This window comes from Arachis ipaensis, chromosome B3 (assembly GCF_059453495.1).
Source record: "Arachis ipaensis isolate K30076 ecotype BB chromosome B3, ASM5945349v1, whole genome shotgun sequence".
Classification (NCBI taxonomy): Eukaryota; Viridiplantae; Streptophyta; class Magnoliopsida; order Fabales; family Fabaceae; genus Arachis; species Arachis ipaensis.
Window position 1 is genome coordinate 45294775 of NC_142438.1, and position 18350 is coordinate 45313124.

Here is an 18350-nt window from a genome sequence, read left to right on the forward strand (position 1 = left end):
CCTTCAAAGCCCACCACGTGTCAAAACAAGAGGTCGACCCAAGAACAGACTTGGATCAAACCTTGAAAAAAAGATCTCAAATGCCATGAAGAAAAAGAAAAAGACAGCTCCAAGTGAGGTAAAATTGACTTGCTTTTGATTAGTTAAAAATTTAAATGTTCATTTTGCTAATACACAATTATGTCTTTTGTAGTTGAACCTTTTAGACTCCGGATCATCAATTCAGTCAAACTCCACTCTTTACAATACACCAAATATGAATTATCCAATAGAGGATTTTACAAGTTTTAGTTTTTATTAATGTAAATTCTTGTTCACCCATGAGCAAATTTCGGTTCACCATAGTTATAGCAGGTTTAATTTTTGAATGTTGATAGTCTTTAATGAATAGTCACTTTTTTTTGAAATTCTATATTGATATATGCAGTTTTTCGATTCGTCTAGTGTATTAATTTCTAAGTTGAATAATTAGAATTCGTTTTTTGGTTCATGGTTCAGAGTTTAGAGTTCAGGGTTTAGGGATTATGGTTTAGGGTTTAAGGTTTAGGGTTTAGGGTTTCAGGGTTTAGGGTTTTAAGGTTTAGGGTTTCTGGGTTCAGGGTTCAGTGTGTTACAAACTTTCGGTTCATCCCGTATATTAATTTCGGTTCACCGTGTTCATAGTTGAGGGTTTAGGGTTTAGGGGTATAGGGTTTAGGGTTTACGGTAGGGTTCAGGGTTTATGGTTTACGGTTTAGGGTTTAGGGTTCAGTATTCAGTGTTCAGGTTCAGAGTTCAGAGTTCGGGTTCAGGGTTTAGGGTTTAGGGTTTAGGTTCTAGGGTTTTAGGGATTTAGGGTTTATGAGTTCAGGGTTCAGTGTTCAGGGTTCTGGTTTTAGTGTTTAGGGTTTAGGGTTTAGGGTTCAGTGTTTAGGGGTTCAGTGTGTTTTTACCTTTCGGTTCAGCCAGTGTATTAATTTCGGTTCATTGTGTTTTTGGGGTTCATAATATTTTGGTAAACACCTTGCTTTTTTTCACTGTGAACCTGCAACAACAGTAGCCAGGCAATTCCACCAGGTATATAACAAGACAAGGAGTAATTCATCTTGAATCAGTATATACATTAACATTAGATCTATACATTAATATTAACATTTACATTAATGTTGACATATAAACATTCAAAAGAAGCAGTGTCTGCTTTTTTAAACAAGTTTAAATAAAATATTGTTAATTAGAACCAGTCAAACTGCACTGGTTTTGAGATTTACTTGATGTTTCTGAACCAGTTAAACAATTTTTTCTTTTTTCATGAGCCTCTTTTGTCTTGTTCTTTCTGCCAGCGTTATATTGTCAAGTTCGGATTCTAATTTGGATTCCGAAAAAAATTCTTCTTCTGAAGAAGAATCCATAACAACAACTTTCTTTTCTTCTTTCTCCCTTTTTCTTTTTTCTTTCCCCTTCAGAAAAGTTAGCAGAGTATTTTAGAAGCATCTAAAACGAGAAAATACAAAAACAATTAGGTGAATCAAAATGACCACAAACACTGAACCGAACACAACTCATATGATGAATACGTAATAAACATTCAAATATCAAGAAAAATATTTCTGCATGCACAATGATTCAAATCAACACATTACCATTGTGTCCGTTGCTTCCTCAGAAATCCGGTCGAGCATCATCTTCTTTGTCCAATAGGCCACCCACGGTGCTGGGGGAGCATCAAGTCCATCCAAGTGAGGGAACTTGGTTTCATGGAAGTATATTAGCATCAAAATAAAAACACACCCCTCAACGGACTGTTTCTTCCCCTTTCTCTTATTTTCGATTCCGTTCCTTAAGAAGCTGAGCACATGAAATTTTCCAATCCCACTGTCGGATGTTGTCCACACAAAAGATAGGTGGCTTATGGATCGCGGAGGCCATGCTTACCGTCGTCCGCAACAAGAAGCACTTCTGTACGAAGACAAAAAAAGTCCTGTGGAATTTTTTCCGGTTCTCCTCCCCTTCAACACTCATATTTAGGACAGACTTTGTCAAAGTCACCAACGTAACACATTTGAGGCTGTCAAATATTGCCTTGTCTTCCTCATTTAGTTTGCGATAGTCAACCTTTTTAGGAAAACGATTCCCTACAATATTTTAATAGCAACAAATGAGCCAAAAAGGTTCAGTTTAATTTGTTTATATACCAATGAACTGAAATTAAAGGTAGCAGTAAACCGAAATTAAAGGGAGCAATAAACCAAAATTATAGGGAGCAATGAACTGAAAATAAGCAAGAAGTGGAAAGTGTAATACCGCCGTGGCTTATCCCCAGTGCAACTGCTACCTTGGCAGGAGTTATGTATATTTTTCCATTGAGAGTTTTCAGGCATCCATGATACTCATCATAGCAATCAATCAATTCTCTTAAGAGGGCGTGAGAGACGTTCATTTCCGGGATATGTGCCAGGGCACCGAATCCCATTTCTTTAAATATATCTTTCTTTTTCTGACTCATATTCTTGAACACTGTTGCTAAAGAATAGTATTTCTCCATAAAAAAGAAGTACTGAATAGAGTAACAACCAATTTTAAAGCCCTAGTTACACTATCCACTGAACTGATTGAAAATAACAACAAATTTTATTCCAAACCCTAGTTATACTGTAAAAATGCATTAATAATAGTTCGATCTTCTAAATGAAGTAAATTAATCCAGTAAACCTAAAATGCAACTAGGAAAAATGCGACATTGCAAGATTTCAAGTGAACAGTAGTTTTCTCATACCTTTGGTAGTCTTTGTTGCTGTTTTCGTTCTTTTGTGGTTGTTCATTGCCAAATCTTCTCGCTATTCTTCTGCAGCAATGGTTTTCGCAGAGAACATGACTGAAATTTGAGTGATTTTGAGAGAGATTCGAAGAGAAGGATCGGTTTTGTGCGTTTTGAAGAAGGAATGTTTTTTTATAATGAAGCGCGTGGAAGTCACGTTTATTTTAGTGACGTTGGAGGCGGGTAAATTTATTTGGGCTTGGGTCAACTTGGGATTTAGGGTTTATGGGTTCAGGGGTTCAGTGTGTTTCAAATTTTTGGTTCACCCCGTATATTAATTTCGGTTCACCGTGTTCATGGTTGAGGGTTTAGGGTTTAGGATTTAGGGTTCATGGTTTAAGGTTTTAGGGGTTTATGGTTTACGGTAGGGTTCATGGTTTAGGGTTTAGGATTTAGGGTTTAGCATTCAAGGTTCAGAGTTCAGTGTTCAGGGTTCAGGTTCAGAGTTCAGGGTTCGGGTTCAGGGTTCAGGGTTTAGGGTTTAAGGTATAGGGTTTAGGTTTTAGGGTTTAGGGATTTAGGGTTTATGGGTTCAGGGTTCAGTGTTCAGGGTTCCGGTTTTAGTGTTTAGGGTTTAAGGTTCAGGGTTTAGGGGTTCAGTGTGTTTCTACCTTTCGGTTCACCCAGTGTATTAATTTCGGTTCACTGTGTTCTTTTGGAGTTCGTAATGTATTGGTAAATACAGTGATTGCACACTGAGAACCTGGAATAAAACAGCAGCCAGACAGTTCCAACAGATATATAAATATTAACATTTGATACATACATTGATATTAATAATAGATATATACATTAACATTGACATATATACATTTGAAAGAAGCATTATTTTCTTTTTTAACAAGTTAAACAAAATATATACAACTACTATATGCATTGTTTGATACATACATTGACATATATACATTTGAAGTATGCATTTTTTGCTTTTTAAACAAGTTAAACAAAATATTGTTAATTACAATTAGTATATGCTATTTGCTATCTAAATCCCCAGATGTGTATTTACAATAAGGGCTGGAGAGGAAAGCAGATGGCTTGGTGAGTCTTATTGCTTCAGATTTCGAAATCACTTGGTCTCTGATTTTGTTCATTTTATGCAACAGAAGATTTGGACCGTATTGGTATCTGAAGTCATCAATATCTTTTTGCATTTCAATTGAAATGAATTAGTTACATAAGAAATGAACCCAAATGAAATAAGAACAATATCATTCAAAGCCCTAATCATACTGTAAAATGCAATCACAATAACCCTAAATGCTGAACACATTAAATATCAAGTAAATCAAAATCATATTAAATAACAACAAATTCCATTCAAAGCCCTAGTTATACTGTAAAAATGCAATCATAGTAACCCTAAACCTTGAACAAATTAAAAGGATGCCACCGAACCGAAAAACATTCACTTGGTGAATCAAAATTATAATACCCACCGAACCAAAAATTGTTTATGTGGTGAATAAATGGTGATCAAATTTTAATCAACAAGAATAGTATTTCTGCATGAAAAAGAACTATTAAACAGAGTAACAACTAACTTCAAAGCTCTAGTTACAATATCAACTTAACTTAATGAAATAAGAAAAGAAAGAAGTTTATTAATTTAGAAAGTACTTACTTGTGTCCAAGCTTTATATTTATATCTCTTCCCACTTTTTTATTTTTTGTGGATCTATTGTTTCGAGCCATTTCATCACGAATATTCCACAATCATAGCTAAGCGAGAATTGAGTATAATACGATCAATAGTATAAAAAATAAACACATTAAAAATAGCACTATAGAAGAGAAAGATTCTTACTCTGTACGTTGACCATTCAATTGGATATACTCTGCTTCCTTTCCCATTCCATTCTCCATTAAGGGTTCCGTCCCAGCGTAGACCCTCATCTGGAAAATTATTAAACCTTGAAAGAGACAAAAAAAAGTAAATAAATAGAACCAACAATAGTTAACCAAACTCCTCTCATCTACAGAATAATTTGAATAATTTACAAGAAAATATCTTACAACAAATTTGTTCAGTTCCTTTCTCGAATCAGGTATATCTTCTGGCTTCTTGTTGATAGGGTCAAGGACATATAATTTCTTTTTGTTTACATTAGCAATCCACAACCACCAATGTCCTCCATTGCAAATTGGGACAAATAGCTGAAGTTTCGGAAAATTATAGAATATTTCAGTCGAAACAATAGCAAACAAGAGAATTATCAAAGAATTGTTAGATATTACAACTTACAAATGGATGCGACGATGCAAGTTTTCTTTTGTCAAGAAACTGGCGGTGGTGGGCATACTGCTCAATATCAAACCTGTAGGCTTTGTTTGTCCTCTTATCAGTATACTTCACGCCATGTGTTCCCAACATAAAATTTTGCAAAATGAACATCAGTTAAATCACATTTCCACCGAACTGAATACAAATCATATGCTGAATAAAACATGAAAAATATTCAATCATCAAGAGAAAAGTTTTCTTAATACAAAAAAACTCAAAAGAAGACATAAGAATTAGGTGAACCAATATTAACATTCTGACCGAACCGAAAACTAATTAGCAGTGAATAGGAAATTTAGCTTACCACAATATCTAGCGACACAATGTATATTTGTTCCTGATACCGCTTAGTTTTTATTTCGTTGAGAATCATGCTGTGTATACGAACCACCTAAAGGATGAAAATTTATGAAATATACTATATAAGAGTGTTTAAAAAAATCATTAATGTTAACGCAACTGGAAAAGGATTTACCACAGCATGCACATGTTCTTTGGGTATTAGAGACATGAAATATTCTCTTAATCCCTCGTAGAGTCCCTCATGTTTCAAGACAAATACTGGTTCATATTCATTGCTACCTTCTTTTGTTTGTTCAACATGTGTCATCCAATGATAACACTTTTCAATCAGCTCATTCGTGATTTTGTCTTTTTCTGCGGCATTTTGTAAACTTGAGCTGCTGGTAAGGTTGGTTCTGAAGATGTTCCTTCAGCAAATTTCAATGCTGCTGTCACTCCATGAAGAACGAGTGATTGACGGTTTAAAATTCAGAATAAATTCCCGTTGCAAGTATAGTTTCTAAACCAAGCAATCATCCTTTCTTACAAGCGTTTTGGTTGTCACAAGTAACAAACCCAATAAAATTTATAAACCGAAGTATTCAAACCTCGGATCGTCTTCTCAAGGAATTGCAGGGAGGTGTTCTTATTATTAGTTATGAAAAACAGTGTTTTTGGGTCTTGAAGGGTTTGAACAAGGAAAATAAGTTGCAGGAATTAATAAATTAATATCTAATAAAACTCTTGGCAAGGTATGAAAATTCGGAAGTCCTATCCTAGTTATCCTTATGAGAATTGAGTTTAATCCCACTTAGTTAACCTTTACGAAAGCAAGGGAATGTCAAGTGGACTAATTAGTTAGATCCCCAAGTCCTAGCCAACTCCTAAGGAAAGACTAGAGTTAGTGGAATTCAATTCAATTAGCAAAAATAACAATTAACAATCACGATAAGTTTGATAACTCAAGAGCCTCCAGTTAATCAATTAAAGCCAAGAATATAAAAAGCTAAATAAGAATCATAAATCTGAAATACCTCAATTTATATTAAATAAAGAAAATCCTAACATGAATGGTTCATAAGCCAATTTGGCAACATAAGTAATTAAATAAAAGCATTAAAGTATCTGAAAGTAAAAGAGAAATATAAAGTAAAAGAAATATTGAACTTGAGAGGAAGTTGAAATAATAAGTTGAAATAATAAGAAATCCTAATTCCTTTAAGAGGAATCCTAATCCTAAAACCTAAGAGAGAGGAGAGAACCTCTCTCTCTAAAAATTACATCTAAATTATGAAAATTATGAATTATGAGCTGATGATTATGAATGAATGGATTCCCCCACTTTATATGTAAGACCCCAGGTTTTTGAAAATTAAATAATTAACTAATTATGAGTTATTATATTTATTGAGTTTTGTTTTTTAAGAAAATTATTTCTAACAAAAATAATTAAATAGAATTTTATGATTATTAAAGTTTAATTCAATTATGACTTATTCTATTAGTTTAAAATATTTATTAAAAACTATTTTAATAGACAAAATATTTAAATTAACTTTTATAATTGTTATTATTATATTATTATTATTATTTTATTAAAGTTTAAGAAAAAAAAAAGAAAGAAAAGAATGGCCGAAGCCATTAAGAAACAAAAAAAAAGGAAACGTGGGCTCCATGCATATATATATATATATAACTTGACACCTAATCCTTTTAATATCATAAACCTCTATCCATCACCTTCATTTATTTTTATTTCCACCGAATGGAAACTTGAGAAAGAAACAGAGAAACCGAGTGAAGGAGAGACCGACCATGGGTGAAGGAGAAAACCGTAACTCCTTTTGATATTTGGGTTTCGATTCCTTGAGATTCGTAACTCCAATAAAAAAATCTAATCCGATAAAAGTGTTCGTATTCTTCTCTTCTACACGTTGGCGCTATTTTTATCCGGTAGAAGTTGACGGTGACATAGCTCCGCTTTCCCTTGATTTCGGTCAATTGAAGTTTTAGGAGGCACAGACGATTCTTAACGTTTTCTTCTTCAGCAGTTCGGTTAGAAAACTTCTCCGGAGATCCTGTTAGTTTGATTTCGTATGGAGGTAGGGTTTGGTAACTTTATAATAATTAAATGTGAGTTTGATAAGTGAATGTTGATTTAGTTGATTATTGCTTGAATTTGAATGAGTTTATGTTAAATTATTGTTGAATTATTGTTGTTTGCTTGAGATTTTGATTCAGTTATGTATGAACAACTAGCTGGGATGCTTTGATTATTTTGGGAGTAAGAAATGGAATTTTCAAAAGCTTTAAGAAATATATTAACTGATTTTGAATTATTAAAGAAATGTTTTTGCTGCTGGAGTCGGTTGGATTATTAATTGTTTTAAAGATTTTGGAGAATGGCATAAAGATGTGGTTTTAGTTTTAAAAGAAAAAGAGAAGATAAATCGGCACGTGTACTTATGAGAATGATTGAAAAGTCACGAGAGGGTGACAGAAAGTAAATAGTTATGGTGCCGATGTGAAAGTGTTAAGCCGTAGGCTTTGTTTTTGAATGATTGTGTGGGGATGCCCGTGTGTATGGAACGGCTTCCAGGAGAAAGTGGCACATGCTTCAGCTGGAGAATCAGCGCCTGCAAGTACTTGCAGAGGTCATGTTCGGCATACTTCAGCTGGAGAATCAGCGCCTGCAAGAAGTGGAAACTTGCAGAGGTTATGCCGCTGGAATGCCTTATCTGACTTGCGAGTCGGATTGCGTCGGGTGCGGGTCGAAACCGACAAATGAGCTCATTACCTGCGATAGGAATAGACATGCATTATGCTTGTTTGCGCATATCTCTGTGCTATGTAACTCTGTGATTGTGTGTGTGTGCTGCATGACTGATTGACTTCTGAGTTCTTTTATTATTCATGCTTATAAGTGTTTTGTTGTTAGTTGCGATCGGTTAATAATGGCAAAATGAACTTAACTTCTAACCCCGACCCTACTAAGAACTTCCCAGTTCTTACCCCCTATCTCCACCCCTTTCAGCTACAGGTGCAAAGGCTCATTGTCAAGTTACGGGTGCACAGAGGAATATGTTTATAAGTTGAGTTGTTAGGATTTGTTTTCCCCTCGCCTTGTTAGTTAGAGTTTTTAGAAGGGTAGGATTTGTTTTTGGGAATCTTAAAATAAGTTTATGTATTTAATACTATGTGAATATATATACTTTTGTAATTTAGTGGCGTAAAATAAAGTCTCTTTTTGTTTTCTTAATTAAAGTTTCGGTTCGTATTCGCGAAGGCTCAATATTAAATAAAGATAGTATATAATAAAAAGGTTTAGAGGTAAGTAGCACTCGGACTTTTAGTACGATCATGAGGTGCTAAAAGTTAGGGTGTTACATTATAGCCTCTAATCTGTATTTTCTGGGCCGCAAATTGGGTCAAAAACAGCCCAAAAATCGCTGGAGAAGAAATCTGCCACGCTGATTTTCATCACTGTGACGCGTCCGTGTGGAGCACGCATTCGCGTCACCTAGCGTTAGGGCAACTATGGTATATTATATATCAAATCGAAGCCCCGGACGTTAGCTTTCCAACGCAACTAGAATTGCATCGTTTGAACCTCTGTAGCTCAAGTTATGACTGTTTTAGTGTGAGAGGGTCAGGTTGACAGCTTTGCAGTTCCTTCAACTTCTTGTATTCCTTCCACTTTTGCATGCTTCCTTTCCATCCTCTAAGTCATTCCTGCCCTATAATCCCTGAAATCACTTAACGCACATATCACGGCATCGAATGGTAATAAGAGAGAATTAATATTAGCAAATATAAGGCCAAAGAAGCATGTTTTCAATCATATCACAAAACCAGGAAGGAAAATGTAAAACATGCAAATTATATGAATAAGTGGGTAAAGAGTTGATAAAAACCATTCGATTAAATACAATATAAACCATAAAATAGTGGTTTATCACTCCAGCATCTACCACCGCCTCTGCCAGGATTTCAAGCTGTGAATCACTCTCTTGAGAGGGCTGAGTTGGTTGAGATGCTGGTGGACTTATCCCAAGGCTAAAGGAAGGCCTTTCATCTTCCCTTTTCCTAGGTTGAGCAGCACTGCAGGATGATAGATATTTAAGAATGATATTAAACAAAAATGATATTTAATCACTATAGTGAACCGAAATCCAAACAAATAGTGAACCCAAATCCAAACTTACAGTGAACTGAAATTTTATTAAACAAAAATGATATTAAAGAAAAGCAAGTAACATACCTGTCAAATGATGACAAGATTAGAGTTTCTTTTTCTGATTGCTGTGCCACTGGAGGTTCTTGCAATTGTTCTTCATCGGAAACTTGATAGACATCGGCATCCTTGAAAAACTCTTTAATAAACAGAGCTTGTAAGAGACCACATAACACCCTGGTTTTTGGGTTCTGGAGGGTAGCTATAAGAAACAGAAGAGAGTCCAAAGACAACAACACATTGAATTCATTTCTGGTTTAACCGAACCATAATTAAACCATGTATAAGCAGTAATCATTATCAATATTTATATAAGTAGTAAAACTTATACATCAATAGGTGCTTCTTGTTTGGATTGTTGCGCTGTTGCTTCTTCGCAGGGCTGTTGTTACTGTTCCAGAGGTCTGCTTCATTAAACAGTAAATATTTCCATAATTATCCCAAACTATTATCATATTTAACAATGATATTTAACAGAAATGACATTAATCATTATAGTGAACCAAAATTCAAACTTATAGTGAACTAAAATCCAAACTTACAGTGAACCGAAATTATATTAAACAAAAATGATATTAAAGAATTTAATGCTTACACATTAACAGGTACTTCTTGCTCTGATTGCTGTTGCACCGGTGGTTCTTGGGCTTGTTGCTGTTGTTCTTTTGCAGGGCTGTTGCATTAAATAAAAAACAGTTCAATAACAACCATTAAAATTAAAAAAAAAGAATTTTTATGTGAAACTTACTCTTCATTAGAAACTTCATACACATAGTCATCTTTGAATAAGTCTTCAATTACAGAACTCGTAAGAGACACTGTAACACCTTGCTTTTCAGCTTCTTGAGGGCAGCTGTAATAAGTAAAAGAGAGTCCAAAGACAGGAACACATTGAATTTATTTCTGGTTTCAACTGAACCGTAATTAAACCATGTATAAGCAGTAAACATTGAACAAGATTCATGTGGTGAATAAATATTTATTAACTTACTCATTATTAGAAGTTTGTTGTGTTTCCTCTTGTGGAGGGACATAGATGAAGTCATCCTTTATCAACTCTTCCTGAACTGAACTTGGGAGAGACAATGCAAGAGGAGGTCTAAGGGATGTAAATAAAGATAAAGTTAATGTTGAATAATTAGAATTTTTTTGAAAAATAGGAATTTGCACATTGAAAAACTCACACTTCCAAAGGTTGAGAACGTGTTTGTTGTTGAAACTCAACGATTTGTAGCTCAGAATCAGGTGTAGCTCTAGTGACATTTAAACACAATTTCCTTGTGATTAATTAAATAAAAATTATTACCTAAATCTAAAAGAGTGACATAAATATTTTTAACTTACACTCGTGGAGTTTTAAGAGTCTTTCTTAGGAAGATTTTCTTTTTTCTAAAATATTTGACTAGGCTTTCCGAGGTATTTATCCTAAAAAAATATAACAAATTAAAAATAGAAACGAGGATTAAAAATAGAGGTCTAGAAACACATTAAATTCAATTTTGAGCAACCACTGAACCGAAATTACAATATGCAGTGAACCAATTCACCTGGTATTGCTCGGGACATTTACAAAAGGTGTAGAGCTTCCTTGAGTCTATAACAGTTGCTCATTATCCATATTTACAGTCGGCACTCTAAGGAAGATAAATAAATATTAGTAATTGAATCTAGAGAAATTAGAAAAGGTTGTAGCAAAAGTAAGCATAGTAAGAAAATGAATTCGGGATAATAAACTGAATCTTACGCCTGAGAGAATTCATTTTGTGCCTGTGGAGAGTCAAACTGATCCGGAGCAATGTTTTTTGACTGACCTCCATCATTTCTTTTCTTTGATCTTTTTTCCCTTATTATCTCCAATGCTTGTTTTCTTTTTTTGGCAGCATTGTCTTTTGATTGTTCAGTTCTAAAAGTTCATAAAATAAGTATCAAGGAACCTAAAATGTAAGTATCAATAAAGAGTTAATAGTCAATTTCGTCCCCGAAAGTGTCCTCGATCTCTATTTTCGTCCCCGAAAGTCAAAATTAATCAAAAATGTCCTCGAAAGATACCTGTGTTGATCACGTCCGTCCTTCCATCTTCTCGGTTGATGAGATGGCAAACGGCCGCTTACATAGCCCGTTAACTACCAAGGTGACAGTGAAGCAGGATGACGTCGTTTTGGTTGAGTGAGCCAGTAGCGTTGAAACGTCGCCGTTTTGTCTTCTGAAGAGGGATTTAAACATTGCGATGCCTTACCCCTGTCTGATATCAACCATCACTCTGTCTTTCACTCCAAAACGTGTCGTCTCCCACAAGGTATGCCCTAATCGTTTGAACGAAGCTCTGCACCACCCCGACATGGATCGTTAGTGCTGCTAGACGATTACAGTGGAAAGGCTTTGGCTATTGAATGCAGAGTTGATGTTATACTGGAGCTGCATTGCTAGTAAAAGAAGGCATTGAGACGTTGAGAGGTAAGGATTGAACTCATAATATAATTTCTGACTTATTCTGTGATGTGGTGTATTGTTACTGTGGTGGTGTTAACGTTCGTCTGATTTAGGCTTTGGGGTGATGATGGGTGTATTAGTGTTGTTTTAGCATTTTCGTGTATGAGATTGTGTTACTTTGTATGGCTCTGTGACAGTAGTTAGTGATGTTTGAATTTAGTGATGGTTCTGTTGCATATTTTTTTTCGGGTTAAAGGTTGATTGCTACCAACTGGGTGTACTAGATGGTGATTGATACAGAGTAGTTGTTGTTGGTTATGTTTGTGAATGATATTTTCGTGTTTGTCATTGTAGATGGAGGGTCCTCCCATGACGTTTGTTTTTCACCATGGTCGGTTGTTTAGGACGGGTGAGGATGGAGACATGGTTTATGAACCTGATAATACAGAGGTATTGATGGGTGTTGAGGGAGACACACTTGATGTATTTTTTGTAAGGGGTTACTATAAGGAGCTGGGATACATTGAGGCTGGCAATTGTTGGTGGAAAGTTCCTGGAGTTCCGATTGCATCTGGGTTGAAGAAGTTAGTGACAGATGCTGACTTGATTGCAATGTACAAGGATTGTAGGAGGAACCAACATATGATCAACCTATACTTTGAGGACTGCATCTCACAGCCCTGTGTAGTGGACAACATAGGGGAAGGTATAGCTCTTCTGGAAGCAAGAAGTAGTAAGAAGAAGAAGTTCAGTTCCCAGGCCAACATGCACCACTCCCAACCTGTGAAGACTCCCACAGTGAAGCACCCTCAGCCCAAGAAACCAACCTCTGAGCCCAGTAAGCCCAATTCTCAGCCCACGAAGCCAACCTCACAGCCCAGTAAGCCCAATAAGCCTTATTCTCAGCCCACCAAACCAACACATCAGGCCTCAAAGACCACCTCTCAGCCCATAAAGACTCTCTTGCAGTCAACAAAACTCCACCCTCAACAAACCAAAACCAACAATCAGGGAAAGACAGCCCCACATCATTCCAAAACATCCTCTCAACCAACCAAGAACCCAGAAAGTAATAACAAGAAAGGAAATACCAGTGCATGCAAAGTAACAAGATCCGGAAGAACTGTAAGAGAAGGTCCCATCCAGGATGAAGATTCTGACTCTCATGACTCATATAAGAGTACTGAAGATGAGTTATACAAGCCTCCAAAAGTTCTATGAGACAATTTATACAGGAGTGACAGTGACAGTGATAGTGACAGTGGAAAAGGTTCACAAAGAAAGCAAAAGAAAGTTGAAGCAAAGGAGAAGCATAGGCCTCCTAAGTCTAGACTTGCGGATAAAGAAATTGACACTGATGACTCAAGTTATGAGGGTTTCGAAGATGAAGAAAGCTCTAAATTTGGTAAGCTCTGAATCTGGATTGCTACTGTTTTAATATTTCATTTGGCCAAATTTTAATGTCTTCTATGTTATGATTTGGTAGATGCAGATGAAGATGATGATGATCTTGGAAGTTTCTCAGATCCTGACTCATGGCATTCAGAGGATTCTGGCAAGGAGTTAGACTTTGATGAGGAGACACCTACTGTTTATCCCCAATATAATGAAAAAACCAAATTTGGAAACCTGAAGTTTGAGGTTAGTATGGCATTCAAATCAAAAGCTAAATTTATACAAGCCACTAGGGATTACACTATCCAGTGGGGTAGAAATATATTATTTACCAAGAATGATAGAGTTAGGGTTAGAGCTGTTTGTAAATCAGACGATTGTCCATGGGTGGTTTATTGTGCTTGTAACAGTAAAGACTTGTCTTAACAAATTAAAATGCTAGTTGATAATCACACCTACCCTAGAAAGAGGAAAAACAGGGCTGCAACCCAAACCTGGACACTTAGCAAGCTAGTACCCAAGCTTAGAAAGCACCCAACTATGAAGCATCGAGAGGTGTATGATTGGTTTGTCCGAAAATGTAATGTGTACCTCAATAGCACATGCATCACCAGGGCACTAAAAGCTGCTAGGAAAATTGTAGAGGGTGATGAGATAGCCCAGTATGGTTTAGTGTGGGATTATGCAAACGAGTTACTTACTAGCAATCCAGGATCCAGAGTGCAAGTTGGTGTGATCCCTATGCCTGAGAATCCTCCACTATTTGATCGGTTCTATGTGTGTCTTGATGCTTGCAAGGCGGGTTGTAGACCTCTAATTGGACTAGATGGAGCGTTTCTGAAGACACTACACGGAGGACAAATTCTTACTGCTTGCGGACAAGATGCTAACAATCATATCTTTGTGATTGCCTATGCAATTGTCAGTGTGGAAAACAAGGATAATTGGCAATGGTTTCTTGAACTGCTTCACAGTGATCTAGGTGACTACAGACAGCACAAATGGTGCTTCATCTCAGATATGCATAAGGTAATGAATTCTGTAAGGACTAATTTGATTTACTAAATATTCTTTGAAGGACTAGTTTGATTTAATGATTTCTATGTTGAGGACTGAAATGATTTAATATCTTTTCATGTTTGGTCTTTTGGTGCAGGGTTTAATCCCTGCTGTTTAGGAAGTTTTTCCAAGAGTTCACCACCGCTTCTGCCAGTGGCATTTGTGGCGCAATTTCTCAAAACAGTGGGGTAGTTGTGAGTTAAAAGACCTTGTGTGGGAATGTGCAAGGTCAAGGACAACAACTAAATTTGATAGAAACATGAGGAGAGTTAAGTTGATCAACGAGAAAGCTTGGCAGTATCTTGATAAATGGCCAAAAGAGGCATGGACGAAGGCGCATTATAGTGAGGTTCCGAAAGTGGATAACATATACAATAATGCCTGTGAGTCTTTCAATGCAAAGATCAAACACGAAAAGAGTAAGCCTATCCTGACCCTGGCTGAGGAAGTTAGGAAAATCATCATGAAGAGTATGGTTGATAACAGAAAGAAGTTGTAGAACTACCAAGGAATTCTCCCTCCTGTTCAGCAAAGTAGGTTGGAAGCTATGACAGTGCTGTCCCGCCATTGGGCTCCTCAGTGGTCTGGTGATGAAAAAGAGGAGTTGTACGAAGTGATAGCTGGCCGACCAATATGGTGGTTGACCTGGGCAAGCACACATGCACCTTCAGGTTTTGGCAACTTACAGGTAACAACTTTCTTCTCTTACTTAATTAACATTGTCTTCATTCATGATAGTATGTTTACTGTATCAATTTGTTTGGCTTGAAAGGAATGCCGTGTATGTATGCAATATCGGAAATTCAAGATAAGAATGACAAGAGACCTGAAGAATATTGCCATGAGTGGTTAAAGATGGAAGCGTATAAGCGTACTTATTATTTTAATGTCAATCCGGTTAAGGGGCAGGATCTATGGGAAAAAATGCCACATCCAGCACCAGTCCCACCCCCAGTGAAGCCTAAACCTGGGAGGCCAACAAAGAAGCGAAGAAGGGACAAAGAAGAACAACCGAGTGGGTCAAAGACAAAAATGAAAAGAAAATACAACCCAATCCGGTGCATATACTGTGGTGAGATTGGACACAACAAAAGAGGGTGCACAAAGAAAAAGGCTGTGGATGCTGAGGAACATGCCAAGCAGATGCAACTACAATTGGCAGTTGTTACCCCTGCTCCAGAAGGTGCTGAACCCGAAGTAAATGCTGCCCCTAATGATACTGATACTGGTACAGAAGCTGAGGCACCTATGCCTTCACTTCCATCACCCACTCAGGCTGACTCAGAGAGTGACAGTAGTGAATCAGAATGCATCCCACCAACCCAAGAGCCCCTACAGGTAGTATCATCACTCCTAACTCCTAAAAAAATTTGAATGTAGCCTAATCATGTAACAAACTCATTTGGTACTGGATCATACAGGATCAATTGATAGGTAGTCCACCTAAGTTGCAAGTGATCAAAAGAAAAGCAAGGTTAACGTCCTCCCCTAAGCATTTTACAACTGGATCTGTGGCTGTTTCTGCTGAGATCATTAAGGGGACAAGTTCTGAAACTGCTAAGCGGCTAGAAAAATTCATGACCTTTATGCCTACTCCAGGCTTCAAGGCTCCAAGGAAGATTGATGACAAAGTTTGATTCGTTAGGAATGTGTAGTTGTTGACTCATTTTGTGTATGACACAACATTCTGTTTGTTGCTTTTGGGTGTGGTGGTAATTTAGTCTATGAACAATGTATTTGTCAGCTAAGAACCTTATGACTTTGTTCTGCTATTTCTCTATTAAGACAATGTGACAATTAGGCATCAATGATAAGTTACTATTAAGATTACTTACTATCTTCATTTTGTTTATGCCTCAACATAATTCATGCAAACACAGAATTAATTGCCAACTTTTATAAAATTATCCACATTTGACAGGGAATTGCTTCCAACTTCAAATAACTACTCCCATTCAAATCAACAACTTCAATACATCATTACATGTTCATAGAGGATAACTGGGTTCATTTAGAAGTACATAAGAAACAACAAAGTATCACAACTACTACAAACAACAAAATCATTAGCAGTTTCAAAGCTCTAACTTCAGCTTCCAAAGTGCCCAACTTCCATGCCACCTTCACCCTCCATTCATCATACTCACCTTCAACCTCCATATCAGCTCCTGCATCTTTCTTTGTACCACACACACCCACTGCTTCGAATTCATCATCATCAACCCACTTAAAATAATTGCAGTGACTGCCCTTCTACAATTTAAGATGGGAGTAAACAAAAAAATTAGAGAACACCCAACAGCATATAACAACATGAAAAAGCTTTAACTTCCTTTACCATCACTCACCCGGTACCTTGGACATGCATGAAACAATCTATTCGGATTCTCCGCTATCCCAGATTTCTTTGTCACAGTCTTCAGCCCACAGAAACATGATCCATCATGAGCATTCACCCTCCTCCTTCGCATCGAAACACTGGATCCATGACTGTCGTGCGATGCATGTGACAAACCGCCACCACAACCACCATCTCCTCTCTCCATCCACGCAGCCAGCCAGGGATTACGCCTCCTACTTACCTCTACTGCCACTGAAAGTGATCACCTCGATGTATTTATCGTTCGAATTGGGATTAGGGTTTATAAACTCGAAGGACTAATTTGATGTCTTAAACAAAACTTATCTTGTCAACAACAACATGCTACAGCCTGGCATTGGCCAACTTGGTAGTTAACGGGCCACGTAAGCGGCCGTTTGCCATCTCATCAACCGAGAAGACGGAAGGACGAACGTGATCAACACAGGTATCTTTCGAGGATGTTTTTGATTAATTTTGACTTTCGGGGACGAAAATGGAGATCAAAGACACTTTCGGGGACGAAATTAACTATTAACTCTATCAATAAAAGAAAATATGATTCGAGAAACTTACTCCTTGTCAGGTTGGGTTGGTGTTTTTGCCACCCTTTTTGGTTGTCTTCTTTTTATTACCGGTGTTTTCTCAATTTTATTTTCTCTATAAAACAAATAAACGCATTGAATTTATACCGGAGACAAGACACTAACAATGAAGTCAACCAAACTCACAGACAGCACCGAACCGAAATAAATTAAAGTGCTAAACCGAAACTTAGAAGCCCACCGAACCGAAAATAAATATATATACAATCAACAAAACGTCTCACAGAAATTATGCAATACTTATTCGTTTTCAGATTTGCTTGTGCTCTCTGAATCTATAGGCACATGCTTTGTTTTTTTGGTTTGTTTTTTAACCACCTTCAGTGGTTGTTTTCTTTTCTTTGTTGTAGTTTTTTTTTATTTCTTCTTCTCTGCAATACATAAGAACAAGCGCATAAGAACAAATTTAAGCAAATACAAATTAAATGAAATTAATCTAAAATTAAATTTACTAGCTTTCGGATTTAGATTCGGAAAGTCTTTCCTCTTCTGAAGAAAAATCCGTCTCAACAATTTTTTTTATTTTCTTTCCTTTTTCTTTTTTGTCCAAGTTACTTGTTTTTGTTTTTTCTTTATTTTTTTTATTTTTGTACAGAAGTCCCTAAAACAGAAACAAGGTCTCAATTATTTAATCATCAAAATAATAAATTAACAATCCGGTGAACCGAATGAAGAAATCCTACCGAACCGAAAAATATTCATATGCTGAATAGTACATGACAACTGTTTAATCATCAATAAAAATGTTTCTTAATGCAGAAACTTTTAAATCAACAAACTAACAATTGCAAGTAGGAAAATAAATTAATTATAACCTAAAACAGAAGTTTATTTAGTTAGTAGAGTATTTTAAAAGCACTTGAAAGCAAATTTTTCGGAGAATTTTAGTAGAGTATTTACCAAAG

The 18350-nt window shown here is 36.3% G+C and overlaps 2 protein-coding genes across 2 annotated transcripts; one reads left to right on the forward strand and one right to left on the reverse strand.

Moving 5' to 3' along the window:
* Positions 1-3887: 3887 nt before the first annotated feature.
* Positions 3888-5691, reverse strand: LOC148570482 (uncharacterized). Its single transcript, XM_088508283.1, has 6 exons — positions 5557-5691; positions 5387-5472; positions 5043-5178; positions 4815-4954; positions 4608-4712; positions 3888-3948 (listed from the first exon to the last, which is right to left on the reverse strand). The coding sequence occupies exons 1-6, from the start codon at positions 5689-5691 to the stop codon at positions 3888-3890; spliced, it is 663 nt and encodes a 220-aa protein (XP_088364409.1).
* An 8166-nt stretch (positions 5692-13857) lies between these two features.
* On the forward strand, positions 13858-14980 carry LOC148570483 (uncharacterized). Its single transcript, XM_088507062.1, has 2 exons — positions 13858-14451; positions 14666-14980. The coding sequence occupies exons 1-2, from the start codon at positions 13858-13860 to the stop codon at positions 14978-14980; spliced, it is 909 nt and encodes a 302-aa protein (XP_088363188.1).
* Positions 14981-18350: the final 3370 nt, after the last annotated feature.

What these genes read in the sequence shown, in the direction of transcription:
- LOC148570482 (XM_088508283.1), bottom strand. Translation starts at nt 5,691, where the DNA reads ATGACACATGTTGAACAAACAAAAGAAGGTAGCAATGAATATGAACCA. An exon ending in ATTGTGTCGCTAGATATTGT is followed by an intron (nt 5,179 to 5,386) that starts GGTAAGCTAAAT and finishes GTTCATTTTGCA; the next exon opens with AAATTTTATGTTGGGAACAC. An exon ending in TTGCATCGTCGCATCCATTT is followed by an intron (nt 4,955 to 5,042) that starts GTAAGTTGTAAT and finishes CCGAAACTTCAG; the next exon opens with CTATTTGTCCCAATTTGCAA.
- LOC148570483 (XM_088507062.1), top strand. Translation starts at nt 13,858, where the DNA reads ATGCTAGTTGATAATCACACCTACCCTAGAAAGAGGAAAAACAGGGCT. An exon ending in TCATCTCAGATATGCATAAG is followed by an intron (nt 14,452 to 14,665) that starts GTAATGAATTCT and finishes TTCTCAAAACAG; the next exon opens with TGGGGTAGTTGTGAGTTAAA.